We start from the raw sequence: 17,217 nt of genomic DNA, 5'->3' as shown, positions 1-17,217 counted from the left end.
GATTTGAAGGCAGCATGGCACGTATCCTTCTCGGACAAGGCAATCCCAAAGTTCAGTTCACCAGACAAGAGTTCTGATAGTTGGATAAAGTTAAATTACTTTTAAACTCACAACTTTCTACAACAACTCCCGAACACCTGTGTACACAAATGAATGACGATATAAATATACGCCAGTTTTAACCACTAGATGGCCATGTCCAGCTCTTCTCGTGAAATCTAGGCTTTAAAAAATTAGGAACATTATATAATTTAATAAAATGCATTTATTTAATATAATCCGATGTACGTCAATTTATTGACAGTTATACAGTCCTGTGTATTTGATATTATTTACTTTACTATATTGTGCCATATTCACACCTCACTTATTAACTTTATAGTAGGACACCAGTCTTCAGTCGCTTTTACTTTACTGCCTCGTTTCCATCATTATTTACAACTGAGTGTAGGCACATGTGATAAGTGAACTTCATTTTCCATTCTGTCATAACATTTTTGTCACGATACTGTATCTCTGTGCAACAGGAACACACATAGAGTACATGGAAAAATGTGGTGTAGATGTAGGTCAGGATACAATATGCTTGCTTATCACGTCATATTCTGGGGTGTGCTCAATGCAGAGCACCTGTAGTATAAGTATAAATTCAAAATCATGCTTCAAGCGCATTCATATTCGGCTGATAAATGAGATAAACATTTTAGAATTTCTAAGAAATGAAAAATGACTGGTTTTTGGATTATAACTTTGATCTTCAACACCATGTGTAAGTAATATTAGCAAATTATTCCCATCTTATTTAACGTATTATAAAAAAAAAAAAAAAATTAAAAAATCATCACTATGGAGCTTATTATTATAAACTGTGTGAGCTGTATGTGGATCCGGAAAGAATTCCAAATTAACTTTAAGGTGATCATTAATAACTCTATGCCTGTACAGTGGGGGAAAATAAGTATTGGACGAGTGAAAATTTTTTTCAGTAAATATATTTCTAATGAGGTTATTCACATGAAATTTTCACCAGACATCTATATTAACTCAAGAAATGTGGAAATATAAAGAATTCACAACATTAAAGTCCATAAATAAAGTTATGTGTAATAAAGTGGAATAACACGAAAAAAAAAAAAAGTATTGAACACGCTAAGAAAAAGCAGTTCTAAGCTAAGAAAAGGCAAGGTAAGGCAAGGAACCAGCTGAAATCCGTAAGTAATCATACCCCCTATCTGTGCAAATTAATATCATCTGGATTAGTAAATTGATGGTCTATAAAATATATTTACATATAAATTTACATATATATTTATATATAAATATATTTATTGAAAAAAATGTTGACGTGTTTAATACTTATTTTCCCCACTGTATACTAATTTCTGAAATACATTCAATTAATACATTTGTTTTTTTCTAGATACAGTCCAACATGGTAGACGCTGGGTTACTGCACAATCCCTCACAGAGTCACCAGTTTATCAGCCTCATAAAGAGCTCAGTGTGAATATCGGAGACTCGGCTAATCTACGGTGTTGTATTTCAGAAAAGGAATTTGGGATGATGGCCTGGTTTAAGCAAACAAACAGAGAAAAACCTCAACATATCATCAAGTTCTTTAAGATGTCTGAAGACATCTCTTATAGTGGAATTCAAGAGTCTCGTCTTCAAATAAAAAGATCTTCAAACTGCTTCAATATGACCATTTTAGACATCATTCGGTCTGATGAAGCCATGTACTACTGTGCACTATTGATGACTCACAACCCTGTGTTTGGAGATGGAACTTATTTAAAAATTAAAGGTAGGATTTCCACTACAATTAAGATTTTAAAATGAACTAAGATGCTGATTTAATGTAGTGATTTATTTTTTTACTACCATCAGCATGTTCAAACTGGAAGACGAATAATAATTAAGTAGTGGAATGCTAAGTGTATTTTCTTCAACAACACTGAGTTACAGAGTTTTAGTGAATCATGATAAATGTTTATAGGTGATCATGTTACTATTTCTTCAGAAACATCTAAACCAGCTCTGTGTGATAATTCAGTGGTGTGTGAACCAACACTGCATGGAAACAGCACTAACATGAACACACACGAGAAAACAGGTAAGATGTTGCATAATTCAACATTCATTAATTATCTTTAATCTGTACAGCATAATTCAGCCAGAAAATCATGTGTACTAATATAGATGTAATGTTTTATAATAACAGAACCAGAAAAGATCAGATCTCTACATTCGACAGTGCTCGGTTTGGGAACGGCTTTGGGTTTGTGCGCACTTCTGATTTTCTGTCTCATTTATTTCACACTGAGGAGAAGGAAATGTGATAAAAGTAAGTGCTTTTGTCATCTGATAATTTCAGATAATAATTTTATTTCTATCAAAATGATTAATAGGTGTGTTTCTTGATAAATAGCGAACACTTCTATAGAAGATTCTCCAGGAATGAGGAAGGTACGTGTGCAAAAATCTATAGTATTGATTTTATACTATTATACTCTACAGTATGAGTAATTATGTTTTATTTATTTATTTATTTAGTTAGTTAGTTATATCTCCTTTAGGCAGACATAAGTGTGATTAATTTCCCTATTTACAGTATATATGTGAAATGTGATTACGTTCATATGTTGCTCAATATAATGTTCTAGATATAATTTATACAGTGAGATTGATGCTGCTGCTCTTTTTCTGTGTAGTTGGTGTGTATAGTGCAGTTATCATATTATATGGTTATTACTTTGAGCTGAAGTTCTTTTTATGTTTTTACATTATTATCTTTTTCAGGAATCTGAAGCTGAAACATTGCATTATGCAGCTTTGCAATTCTCGAAGAGGAAAGCCAAAGACGAAAAAAAGAAAACTGGGTCATTCGACGAGTGTGTGTACTCTGATGTGAAGAAAACTGTAAGATGTAACATAAATGATTGATGGTACACATGGTACTATTATGTTGCAAAAACAGTGAAAATATTTCAGCAAGTAAAAATATCTTGACTATAGGAAAATGTATTTCTAATTTATCATTACAAAATTGTGATATAATAACAAAAGAACTTTTACAGTTTATTACCAGTTTTACAAATTGTTGTTAATTTCAAGCTTGAACTCATCCTATGTTGCTGACAGATAAACTTATTTTAACAAGAAAAGAAAAGAAAAAAACTCACACAGAAAAGCCTAGAAATATATTTGTATAAACTAATCTCATAATAAGAAATATTACAACAATTGTGTCTATATTCAAAATATAAACTTTTGCAGTGTAGATACAAATATGCTACTGAAGTTACTTTTTATTACTACTACAACTACTACTACTACTACTACTAATAATAATAGTATTATTGTTATTATTATTTGTATGTATGTATGTTTCTGTAGAAAGCTTAATATTACCTTTGTTGGCATATCTAACAGCCTCTTATCCTAAATTTAAACTTTCAATTAATGTATATTTGCATATTATTATTTGACAATATATATATATATATATATATATATATATATATATATATATGTGTATATATATATATATATATATATATATATATATATGTATATATATATATATATATATATATATATATATATATATATATATATATGTATATATATATATATATATATATATGTATATATATATATATATATATGTATATATATATATATATATATATATATATATATGTATATATATATATATATAGTGAGGGAAAGAAGTATTTGATCCCCTGCTGATTTTGTACGTTTGCCCACTGACAAAGAAATGATCATTCTATAATTTCAATGGTAGATTTATTTGAACAGTGAGAGACAGAATAACAACAAAAAAAATCCAGAAAAATGCATGTCAAAAATGTTATAAATTGATTTGCATTTTAATGAGGGAAATAAGTATTTGCCCCCTCTGCAAAACATGACTTAGTACTTGGTGGCAAAACCCTTGTTGGCAATCACAGAGGTCAGACGTTTCTTGTAGTTGGCCACCAGGTTTGCACACATCTCAGGAGGGATTTTGTCCCACTCCTCTTTGCAGATCTTCTCCAAGTCATTAAGGTTTCGAGGCTGACGTTTGGCAACTCGAACCTTCAGCTCCCTCCACAGATTTTGTATGGGATTAAGGTCTGGAGACTGGCTAGGCCACTCCAGGACCTTAATGTGCTTCTTCTTAAGCCACTCCTTTGTTGCCTTGGCCATGTCTTTTGGGTCATTGTCATGCTGGAATACCAATCCACAACCCATTTTCAATGCCCTGGCTGAGGGAAGGAGGTTCTCACCCAAGATTTGACGGTACATGGCCCCGTCCATCGTCCCTTTGATGCGGTGAAGTTGTCCTGTCCCCTTAGCAGAAAAACACCCCCAAAGCATAATGTTTCCACCTCCATGTTTGACGGTGGGGATGGTGTTCTTGGGGTCATAGGCAGCATTCCTCCTCCTCCAAACACGGTGAGTTGAGTTGATGCCAAAGAGCTCCATTTTGGTCTCATCTGACCACAACACTTTCACCCAGTTGTCCTCTGAATCATTCAGATGTTCATTGGCAAACTTCAGACGGGCATGTATATGTGCTTTCTTGAGCAGGGGGACCTTGCGGGCGCTGCAGGATTTCAGTCCTTCACGGCGTAGTGTGTTACCAATTGTTTTCTTGGTGACTATGGTCCCAGCTGCCTTGAGATCATTGACAAGATCCTCCCGTATAGTTCTGGGCTGATTCCTCACTGTTCTCATGATCATTGCAACTCCACGAGGTGAGATCTTGCATGGAGCCCCAGGCCGAGGGAGACTGACAGTTCTTTTGTGTTTCTTCCATTTGCGAATAATCGCACCAACTGTTGTCACCTTCTCACCAAGCTGCTTGGCAATGGTCTTATAGCCCATTCCAGACTTGTGTAGGTCTACAATATTGTCCCTGACATCCTTGGAGAGCTCTTTAGTCTTGGCCATGGTGGAAAGTTTGGAATCTGATTGATTGATTGCTTCTGTGGACAGGTGTCTTTTATACAGGTAACAAGATAAGATTAGGAGCACTCCCTTTAAGAGTGTGGTCCTAATCTCAGCTCGTTACCTGTATAAAAGACACCTGGGAGCTAGAAATCTTTCTGATTGAGAGGGGGTCAAATACTTATTTCCCTCATTAAAATGCAAATCAATTTATAACATTTTTGACATGCGTTTTTCTGGATTTTCTTGTTGCTATTCTGTCTCTCACTGTTCAAATAAATCTACCATTAAAATTATAGACTGATCATTTCTTTGTCAGTGGGCAAACGTACAAAATCAGCAGGGGATCAAATACTTTTTTCCCTCACTGCATTTGACTCTAGTGGATTATTAAAATGGGGTGCTGTGTCCAGTGGCCTGTTTTATTACAATAACAGAGGTTTACAGAATATTAGGGATATAACATTGCTTTTGAATAAGTGGTTGTTTTTTTTTTTTTCAAAGATTTTTTTTGTTAAAATGTATGCATTACCAGCAATTAAATAAGAAAAAAAAAAAAAATAAGCAAGTGTTTAATCAAATATCAAAATATTTGTAGACCTTAATGAGACTAAATGAGTGCTTTATTACTTATTAAATTTACTGTGTGACTGTAAGTTGCATTAAAATAAAATATTCACAAACATTTCTCAATTCACTTTTACTTTCTAATTATAAAAGTTCATTTATTGAATTTCTTGAATAATGCAATTATTACACAGTTGCTCCCAGGCCAGACAAGATATATAATCTCTTCATCCAGTCCTTGGTCTGCCCCGGGGTCTTCTTCCAATTGGACATGTCCAGGAGGCATTCTAGCCAGATGGTCGAACCACCTCAACTGGCTCCTTTCTATGCAGAGGAGCAGTGACTTTACTTTGATCTCCCACCCTATATCTAAGGCTGAGCCCAGCCACCCTGCAAAGGAAGCTCATTTCCACCGCTTGAATCCACGACCTCATTCTTTCAGTCACTACCCAAAGATCATGAACATAGGTGAAGGTTGAGACCTGAATTGACATGCCTTTCGGCTCAGCTCTCTCTTTACCACGACAGACCAGAACAATGTCTGCATAACTGCTGATGCTGCTCTAATCCATCAATCAATCTCTTGCTCCACTCTACCCTCATTCATGATACTTTAACTCCTCTGCTTGAGGCAGTACCTCATTTCCAACCTGGAGGGAACAACCCACCCTTTTCTGGCTGACAACCATGGCCTCAGATTTGGAGGTGCTAACCTTCATCCTGGCCGCTTCACACTCAGCTACAAACTGCCACAGCGCACACTGGAGGTCACTGATTGATCAAGCTAGCAGGACCACATCATCTGCAAATAACAAAGATGTGATCCGGAGGTCACCAAACTGGAGACCCTCTACCTCTTGGCTGTGCCTAGAAATTCTGTCCATGAAGGTCATGAACAGAATCGGGGACAAAGGGTGGCCCTATCGAAGCCCAACATGCATTGAGAACAAGTCTGACCTGATGTTGGTAATATGAACCAGGCTCTTGCTACGATTGTACAGGGACCTAATGCCCCATAATAACAAGTCTGGTACTCCATACTCCCTAAGCAATCTTCCACAGGACTGCATGAGGGACATTGTCATATGCCTTTTCCAAGTCCACAAACACATGTAGACTAGTTAGTTAATCTCCCATGAACCCTCCATGATCCATTTGAGGGGCAGTGGTGGCTTGGTGGTTAAGGCTCTGGGTTACTGATCGGAAGGTTGGGGGCCGCAGCACTGCCAAGCTGACACTATTGGGCCGTTGAGCAAGGCCCTTAACCCTCTCTGTTCCAGGGTTGCTGTATCATGGCTGACCCTGTGCTCTGACCCCAACTTCCTGACATGCTGGGGTATGCAAAGAAAATAATTTCACTGTGCTGTAATGTATATGTAGACTCACAATAAAGACTCATTATCAATATCATTATGAGCTGGAATCTGCATTGCTTCTTCTGAAACCAAGGTTCAACTATCTGGACCCTCATCTCCAGTACCCTGGCATAGACGTTCTCAGGGAGTCAATTGGTGAGTAACATCTCTTCACTTAATATTCTGTTCTGATATGATGTTCTTTCTCATACCAACCACTGACAGTAAAGATTTAACCTGTCAATTCAGAAACCATTAAAAAAAAAAAAATGTTGACTCACTCAGACATTCTGTTATCCCAAAGATAGTCTGGTCACGAGGACAGATGAAGCTGATCACCAAGCTTCTCAGACATGTTGTCTCCACTTCTACTGCAGCTCCACATCAATAAGCCCACAAGCAAAGAGTATGGAGACTGTGCCCACAGAGTCCCATCATCTAGTAGAGGTCTTTAGCAAGTGCCACCAAAATCCCACCATACAGACCCTGAGATTTTGCTCCAAATCTGTTGCCAGGGGCCAGTCCTCTTTGTTGCAAAATCTACATGTAAATTGTATGCATCCAAGAGGCTGCTGCTATGGAGAAGGGCCATCCAGAAGGGCCTAAGCAGGGTTAATTTGACACTCCACATCTGTTTGTGACGTCATGGAGAAAAAACACAGAGGACTATGGCCATGTATTATTACTGTGGAAATAACCAGGTCTCAAAGAAATAGATTTGGTGCAGGCCACACTGGATCAAGTTGTAGAGTAATTACAACCTCATACACATCTGGGAGTGGAGAGATCCACTGGGCTCTATGAACAGTTAGTGATGCTGCATGGTTTGACAAATACCCGGACTGCATTCGTTTTTATTCATTAACCACCTGCTTCATGACATGCACCATACAAAGTTGAGATTAATGACATCTTGGTCTATCTTGGGGGAGATGGTGGGTGGGAGTGGGGGTTGCTCCAGGATGTGCTGTTATACATCTTAAATAGAAGCATGCATCTTCAAAGCTAATAGTGTGGTGGTTCATGTTGTGAAAGTGAATATTAGCAGTAAGAATTCAAATTATGTTGCTGTTTGTAAGTATAAGCTCTGGAAAACACGCTCAGCATTTCCAGTGAGGATATGTGTGGGCACATATAGATATGCTGTTTGTTTCATGCAAGCATTGATCCAGGTACATATTACATTATAATACTGCAACACACTATGTCTGTGTCAGACAGATACAGACAAATGTGTCTATACAGCTGCTGTGGCAAGATAATGAATCCACCAAAGCAGCCAAACTTATTAAAGACTTCAATCAGGGCCACAGAGCCCTTCTGAGATCAAACAAACAATACAGTAGAAATACATAATATCATCAAAGCCACCTGTAATTTGAATACTGCAGTTAGGCCTTCAATAATAATAATAAAAAAAATGCACCTGTCAAAACGGCAAAATCCAAATGTATTGCACACTCCCTTGGCCCAGATGATCATTCCTCTGTAGGGAAGATGAATTAAGAGGGCTAACAAGAATGAAGTAAACAGGAATGAAATGTTAGTGTAAGCATACATGGGCGTACAAAATAAACCACATTTTCCGTTCTGTGATAACATCTTTGTTTGGTGCAAAGCCAAACCACAAATACAGAAGATAAAATGTGCCCTAGATATAGATCAGAATACAATATGCTAGGTTATCATGTCTTTTTTTAACAACCAATCGCATGTCAGATTCTGGGGTCTGCTCAATACTCAGCACCTGTAGTATAAGTACAAATTCAAACCATGCTTCAAGCGCATTCATATTCTATTGATAAATGAGTTAAGAACACTGTAGAATTTCTGAGAAATAAAAAAAAAATGACTGGTTTCTGGAATTTGATTTTGATCTTCAGCACCATGCGTAAGTAATATATCATTAGTAATAACCTTCATTTATTTTCATCGTGATTGTTGCTTATTTGGATTCATGTCTAATTACCAGATATTTTTTTTATTATTATTATTGGCACCCATTACCCTAAAGCACTTTTGTGTGAGCTGAAAGTACTACATTTTTATTTGTTTAAGGTTATGTTTAATAACCATGTATGTTTAATAATATCTGAATTACATTATTAACCTATTAATGTGTTTGTTTTTCTAGATACAGTCCAACCTGGTAGACGCTGGGTTACTGCACAATCCCTCACAGAGCCACCAGTTTATCAGCCTGATAAAGAGCTCAGTGTGAATATCGGAGACTCGGCTACTCTGCGGTGTTGTATTTCTGAAAAGGAATTTGGGATGATGGCCTGGTTTAAGCAACCAAACAGAAAAAAGCCTCAGACTATTGCCAAGGTCTTTAAAACTTCTGTAGAAACATTTTACAGTGGATTCAAAAAGTCTCGTTTCCATATAGAAAGATCTTCAAATTGCTTCAATATGATGATTTTAAACATCATTCAGTCTGATGAAGCCATGTACTACTGTGCACTGACGAGGCCCGACCCTGTGTTTGCAGATGGAACTTATTTAAAAATCAAAGGTAGGATTTCCACTACATTTTCTTAAGCTACTGGTTTAATGGAGTGATATTTCTACTTATTACCATTAACATGTTCATCCTGGAATACAAATAATAGTAAAATAGTGAGATGTGAAGGTGTCTTCAATAACACTGTTACAGAGTTTTAGTGAATCATGATAAATGTTTATAGGTGATCATGTTACTATTGTATCAGGAACATCTACACCAGCTCTGCATGATAATTCAGTGGTGTGTGAACCAACACTGCATGGAAACAGCACTAACATGAACACACACGAGAAAACAAGTAAGGTGTCTTATTATTCATCAAAAAATAATTATTCTTTATTCATAAAGCATTATCTGCTGAACAAATAATATGAATCGGATCTCTACACTCGACAGTGCTCGGTTTGGGAACGGCTTTGGGTTTGTGCGCACTTCTGATTTTCTGTCTCATTTATTTCATACTGAGGAGAAGAAAATGTGATAAAAGTAAGTGCTTTTGTCATCAGATAATAATTACTTTAATTAAGTTTTGTCCAAATAACTAAATAGGTGTTTGTCTGTATTAATAGTAAACACTTCTATACAAGATTCATCAGGAATGCGGCAGGTATGTGTGCAAGAAAATATTATATCTATTTAAAACTATTAAATACTGTACAAGTAATTCTTTTTTTTTTTTTTTTCTGTTGAGAGGCCAAAGTCTACTTCAGTCATGCATGAGTCTCGCTAGTGATAATATATTACATTCATATACGGCTACTTACAGTATAATGGTCATTTTATACAGCATTGTACACATTTTAATGAAATTATATTTAATTGAAAATGTATTTAATTTAATTTTATTTTAGAATCAGGAATCTGAAGCTGAAACAGTGAATTATGCAGCTTTACAATTCACCAAGAGGAACGCCAAACCTGAAAAAAGGAAAACTGGTAAAAGGAAAGAGGATTGTGTGTACTCCAGTGTTAAAGTGACACCAATTTTTTGAATTAGTCTTAATCCTGTGTAAAATGTCTTCGATAGTTTCTATCATATTTAGTCAACCTTATCCTGTTTTAGCTGACTAAAAGTCTGGGCATTTTTGTTAATAAAAAAAAAAAAAAAAAAAAAAAAAAAAAATTAAGCATTTTAGTCTAGTTTTAGTCACTGAAAACTGGTGACATTTCTACCCATAAGATTATTATTAGTAAATAACTGTAAATATAATATAAACATCCATCCATTTTCTGTACTGCTTATCCTTACTGGGTCACGGGGAACCTGGAGCCTATCTCAGGGGGCACAGGGCACATTGGCACACCCTGGACAGGGTGCCAATCCATTGAAGGGCACACTCACACACACATTCACACACCCATTCAAACACTACGGACACTTTTGGGCATGCCAATCAGCCTATCATGCAAGTCTTTGGACTGGGGGAGGAAACCGGAGTACTCGAAAGAAACCTCCGAAGCACGGGGAGAACATGCAAACTCTGCACACACAGGGCCACAGTGGGAATCAAAACCTTAACCCTGGAGGTGTGAGGCGAACACGCTAACCACTAAGCCACTGTGCGCCCTATTATATAAACATATAATTAGAAATACCTCTGTAAAATATAATAATGTAATAATAATAATAATAATAATAATAATAATAATAATGCTTTCTTGAGTATCAAGACAGGAACATTCAGAAATGATGTGTTGCACAAAACAAACACTGTTCATTAATCCTTATCTTCCATATCATCACTGTCTACCCACTCACTCCTAGCCTTTTCACCAGGTGGTCCAAAGTAATTTAGTATATATATATTTTTTTTACCCTGCCAAACTGACTGTCTCTCTCCACTTCTCTCTCTCTCTCTTTCTTGCATTTTTTGACTATCAACAAAAATAAGAGTGACAGCCTGTGTCAGTGCAATAAAGAGAATTAAAGTGGTACAGAATCTGTATAAGTGACAGCTAAACACTGTACAAACATTACATATCTCTCTATGTAAATATTGACCAAGTTTCTAGTTACAATAAACATGCAGGCTAACATAGCTGTGAATATAATACTGAGCAAGCTATGATAGTGTGTGTATATATACATACAGACATATACATATACACACACACACACACACTATATATATATATATATATATATATATATACACGCAAAATTAAATCCTGATGCACCTGTACTTAGTTAGTTTCTCATTAGTTTTTATTTTTGTGTGTATGTTTCTGTAGAGAGCTTACATTACCTCTGTTGGAGTATCACTCAAACCCTAAATTTAAACTTTCAATTGCTGTATGTGACGCTACTGGATTATTAAAATGTTGTGTTGTGTTCAGTCTCCTGTTTTATGTCAATAACAAAGAGGTCTTAACTAAGGTTTTAACTTTAACGTTTAAAAAAAAAAAACAAACACTTAGTCAAAAGCCTAAGTTTACATTAAAGTTGTCCCACTACCAGCAATTAAATAAGGAAAAAAAAAATAAGCAAGGTTTTAACAAATGTGAATTTTTTGTATTTTATAGACTGCAATAAGACTCTAAATGAGTGCTCTATTAAAAGTCAGTGCGCTACTTTGGTGATGCATTTACTATAAAATTTACAGTAAAATAAAACTTCACAAACATACCTTTGTCAGCATATATATAAATGCTCAAAATATAAAGACCTCTAGACCTCAATGTGCAGAAAGCTAACATGTTCAAGCAGTTAACCACAAGTGCAGGATATGAAACTTTTGTCCCTATACCACATGTTTACCCTCAGACACTCACTTACTTACTGTTATAATATACATCTGAAAATCAAATAGACTAAAGTTAGTTCTGAGGTCTTTATAGCGATGTGCACAGTTACATTATTAACGCTTCACTATGTGCACTTTGAAAATGTTCCAGTGTACATACATATAAAGTGTGCTTCAAGTAGATGTTTTGGCATATAAACATTGTCACAAAGAAAGTTAACCACATGAAGAGAATGTCTGCTGACTGTGCAGAATTTCAACAGAATAATTTGGAAAGATATAAGCTTAACTGCAACAAGCCTGCGACTCAGTGAAATCACCACACTCTTGCTTGCTTTTTTGTGATGCTTTTCCAGGCTTTTTTAAGTATCTTTTTCAAGGGGTTTCTCCCTTCAGTTTCCTCTTCAGCAGGTGAAATGCTGCTCAATTCAGTTAAAGTCTGGTGATTGACATGGACAAAATCTTCCCCCTTTCCCCACTAATAAAGTCCTTTGTTGAGTTTGTGGTATGTTTTAGATTGTTGGCTTGATGCATGGTGAAGTTAATTTGGATGCATTTCTCTGTAAATTGGCAGACAGAATGTTCCTGTAAAATTCTGAATTCATTCTGCTGCTACTATCATGAGATACACCACCAATAAAGATTAGTGATCATATTCCAGAAGCAGCCATGCAAGCCCAAGCCATGACACTACCTCCACCATGCTTCACAGATGAGTTGTGTGTTTACATTTACATTACATTTATTCATGTAGCAGACGCTTTTATCCAAAGCAATTTACAAATGAGAAAATACAAGCAAAGCGATAAATCAAACAGAGAACAATACCAGTAGTGCTAACATACAAGATCCATTAATTGAGTTCCAGAAGAAGCAAAGTGCGCAGAGTAGAAAAAAAGTGCAATTTTTTTTTGGGGGGGGGTGGGGGTTGGTTAGGTGTTCATGGAAGAGGGGGTCTTTAGCTGTTTTTTGAAGAAAGTGACAGATTCTGCGGTCTGGATTGAGGTTGGAAGTTCATTCCACCACTGAGGAACAGTTAGTTTGAATGTTCTTGAAAGGGACCTTGAGCCACGCTAAGTAGGTACTACTAAGCGTTGGTCACTAATCGATCGCAGATTGCATGAGGGAGTGTAAACCTTCAGGAGAGAGTTGAGGTAGGAGGGTGCTGTTCCATACAAGGTCTTGTAGGTGAGCATCAAGGCCTTGAATTTGATGTGGGCGGCTACTGGAAGCCAGTGGAGGGAGATGAAGAACGGTGTGACATGGGTTCTCTTGGGCTGGTTGAAGACGAGGCATGCTGCTGCATTCTGAATCATTTGAAGGGGTTTGATGGAGCTGGCCAGGAGGCCTGAGAGTAGTGACTTGCAGTAGTTCAGTTTTGAGATAACAAGAGACTGGACTAGTAGTTGTGTAGCCTGTCCGGTGAGGTAGGGTCTGATTTTCTTGATGTTGTATAGGATGAACCTACAGGACTGTGCAGTTGTTGAGATGTGGTCTGTAAAGCTCAAGCTGTCATCAAGAATCACCCCAAGGTTCCTGGCCATCCTGGTTGGCTTAAGTGTGGTTGAGCCGAGCTGTACAGTGAGGTGGTGGTTGGTTGAGGGACATGCTGGGATGACTAGAAGCTCAGATTTTGCCAGGTTGAGCTTAAGGTGGTGTTCCCTCATCCAGATCAAGATGTCTGACAGGCAAGCAGAGATACATGCAGAGACGGATGGATCGTCAGGCTGGAAGGACAAATAGAGCTGGGTGTCATCAGGATAGCAATGATATGAGAAGCCATGAGACTCAATCACCTGCCCTAGAGATGTAGTGTAGATAGAAAAGAGGAGTGGACCCAGAACTGACCCCTGTGGAACTTACTGACCCAGAACTGACCCCTTGTGAATTACTGAGTTTCAGAAATACCTTCCCTCCATGATACCTTGAAGGATCTGTCTGAGAGATAGGATTCCACCTAGCACAGAACCATTCCGGTGATGCACAGGCTGGAGAGAGTTGACGGGAGGATCTGATGGTTCACGGTGTCGAAACAGCAGAGAGGTCGAGTAGGATGAAGACAGATGATCTAGAGGTTGCTCTTGCTAGTCATAAGGCTTCAGTGATGGAAAGCAGAGCAGTCTCCTTTGAGCGATTGCTCTTGAAGCAAGGCTGCTTGGTGTCCAGGAAGTTGTTCTGTGTGAGGAAATTGGAGAGTTGATTAAAAATAGCTCTTTCAAGAGTTTTGGAAAGAAAAGGGAAGAGGGAAACAGGTCTGTAGTTGTCAACTACAACAGGGCTAAGTGATGTTTTTTTAATCAGTGGGGTAACCCGGGCCTGCTTAAATGAGGTAGGGTATGTGCCAGTAGAGAGTGATGTATTAAAGATGTGTGTGAGTGCAGGTAATAGTGTGGGAGAGATGGACTGAAGAAGGTGAGAAGGGATAGGGTCAAGAGGACAGGTTGTGGGATGACTAGAGAGGAGTTTAGAGACATCAGTCTCTGAGACAGGAGAGAAGGAAGTCAGCTGGGAGTTACATGGAGGAGGAGCCGGTCTATGCATGTCTGGGGTTGAGAACTGGTTCCTGATTGATGTAACCTTGTTGGAAAAGAAAGTGGCAAAGTCATCTGCAGTGAGAGAGGTAGGGGAAGGGGGAGGAGGGGGACAGAGAAGAGAAGAAAAGGTTTTGAAGAGAGTGCGGGTGTTGGGAGAACTGCCAATCTTCTCTTGGTAGTATGTGGTTTTAGCAATGGAGATGCTATTGGAAAAAGAGGAGATTGTTTAGGTAATTGGTCTGGTAATTGGTTAGGTCAGTTGGATTGTCAGATTTTTACCATTTTCTTTCAGATGCTCTTAGTTTGGCCCGGTTGTTACGCAGAGCTTCTGAGAGCCAAGGGCTAGAGGTTGATGTGCGAGCAGGTCTGGAGGTTAGGGGGCAGATGCTGTCAAGAGAAGATGTTAGGGTGGAACATAGCATGTCAGGTGCAGTGTTTAAGTCAAGTGAGGAGAGGTGGCTATCAGAGGGAAGTAAGGTTGTGACAACGGAGGAGAAATGTGAGGGGGAAAGGGAGCGAAGATTGCGATGAAAAGAGATAGAGGGTGGAGACAGTGAAGGGGGTGAGGGGAGAGAAATAGAGAACTGGATAAAGAAATGGTCAGAGGTGTGGAGAGGAGTAATGAGAAGATTGTGTGTGGTGCAATTAAGTGTGAGGACGAGGTCGAGCTAGTTGCCAGCTTTGTGGGTTGCTGGTGTGGTGAACTGCTTGAGGTCAAATATGGGATGGAGAGCAAGAAAGTCAGCTGCATGTGGCTTGTCTAGATGAATGTTGAAGTCACCAAGGACCAGAAGAGGAGTTCCATCATCCGGAATGGCGGAAAGCAGCGTGTCAAATTCATTGATGAAGTTCCCCAGTTGATCTGGAGGACGGTAAACAACAAGAAAGTGCATTCTGGCAGGGTCAGTGACTGTAACAGCATGGAATTCAAAGGAAGTGTATGAGCAAGAGGGAGAAAGACAGGTAAATTTCCATGTTTTGGAGAGAAGCAAACCTGTACCACCCCCTCATCTGTTGGGACGTGAGGTATGGGAGAAGTTGTGGCAGTGTTCTCAGTATTGATCCAGGTCTCAGTCAGAGCCAGCACACTGAGGTTGGAGTGGGTTGCAAAGGCAGGAATGAAATCTGCCTTGTTGATGGCAGATTGGCAGTTCCAAAGTCTGACAGAGAATGAGAGGGAATCTGCAGAGGCCGCATTCAGAGAGCGTAGGTTGTCCAAGTTGCGTACTTTTCTGGGAGTATGCCGCGGTCTGCTCCTATGGCAAATAATGTGGATAAACTGATGACACATGTTAGTGTTAGTACCTGTGTAAACAGGTAAACAGCAAGAGGAATAAAGGGAGAAAAAGGTATACTTAGCAGCACGTGTGGTGTCTTGTCAGTGTCCTTGCTTGGTGGACTTGCGCAGGTAGACTCGCAGGTCTTTACACAAGCTTGGTCTTCACAGGACAAGGGCTGACACTTACGCCTCAGCGTTTCTTAATTATTAAATACTGCGGTGTTTCACAGCTGAGCACGCCTCTTTAATTAGCAAAACAAAGAGTAGTCGCGTGAACGAGCGACTCCCGACTGAAGCCGAATATGAATACCGGAATTAGCTTTAATCTAGCAACATGTACACAGCTCGTAGCAACAAGGAAGTGCAGTACCAGCTTCTATCAGACAATCGGTGCTAAAACTAGTTTCAACTAAAAAATCCAGAAAGAAACATTTACCAGTTACTGTTCGCCTGGGTGAATAATTGCTTTTGCTCCAAATGTTTTGGAGCACATTATTTCTTTCTTCACACTTTGGCCTTTCCATTACTTTGGTAGAGCTTCATCTTGGTTAAACTTTTGTGGCTCATCTCTGTATTTCATGCAAATTCCAATTTTGGCTTTCTGATTCTTACTGCTGATGATAATGATAATGAGTCTTTACCGGTCACATAAACATTACAGCACAGTGAAATTCTTTTTCTTTGCATATCCCAGCATGTTAGGAGGTTGGGGTCAGAGCGCATGGTACGGCACCCCTGGAGCAGAGAGGGTTAAGGGCCTTGCGCAAGGGCCCAACAGTGACAGCTGTTTGAATTCTGTGGTATGGCCCCTATATTTCTGTACTTGAAGTCTTTTTCGAACGGTAGATTGTGATACCTTCACCCCTGCCCTGTGGAAGTTGTTGATTGTGTCACTGACTGTTGTTTTGTTGTTTTCCTTCACAACTATCACAATGTTTCTGTCATCAGCTGTTGTTGTTTTCCTTGGCTGACCCATTCACTGTCTGTTGCTCAGTACAACAGGGGTTTCTTTCTTTTTCAGGACATTCCTAATTGTTATATTGGCTACAGTGAGGGAAAAAAGTATTTGATCCCCTGCTGATTTTGTACGTTTGCCCACTGACAAAGAAATGATCATTCTATAATTTTAATGGTAGATTTATTTGAACAGTGAGAGACAGAATAACAACAAGAAAATCCAGAAAAACGCATGTCAAAAATGTTATAAATTGATTTGCATTTTAATGAGGGAAATAAGTATTTGACCCCTCTGCAAAACATGACTTAGTACTTGGTG

General features: G+C 38.3%; 1 protein-coding gene across 1 annotated transcript; it reads left to right on the top strand.

Moving 5' to 3' along the window:
- Positions 1-501: 501 nt before the first annotated feature.
- On the top strand, positions 502-3,187 carry LOC128611993 (uncharacterized). Its single transcript, XM_053631894.1, has 6 exons — positions 502-769; positions 1,421-1,804; positions 1,997-2,113; positions 2,255-2,335; positions 2,429-2,466; positions 2,800-3,187. The coding sequence occupies exons 1-6, from the start codon at positions 727-729 to the stop codon at positions 2,941-2,943; spliced, it is 807 nt and encodes a 268-aa protein (XP_053487869.1). The 5' UTR covers positions 502-726; the 3' UTR covers positions 2,944-3,187.
- The last annotated feature ends 14,030 nt before the right edge of the window (positions 3,188-17,217 follow it).

Source organism: Ictalurus furcatus, chromosome 8 (assembly GCF_023375685.1).
Source record: "Ictalurus furcatus strain D&B chromosome 8, Billie_1.0, whole genome shotgun sequence".
NCBI classification, from domain to species: domain Eukaryota; kingdom Metazoa; phylum Chordata; class Actinopteri; order Siluriformes; family Ictaluridae; genus Ictalurus; species Ictalurus furcatus.
Note: the sequence above shows the minus strand (reverse complement) of the source record. Positions and strands in the feature narration are given on the sequence as shown.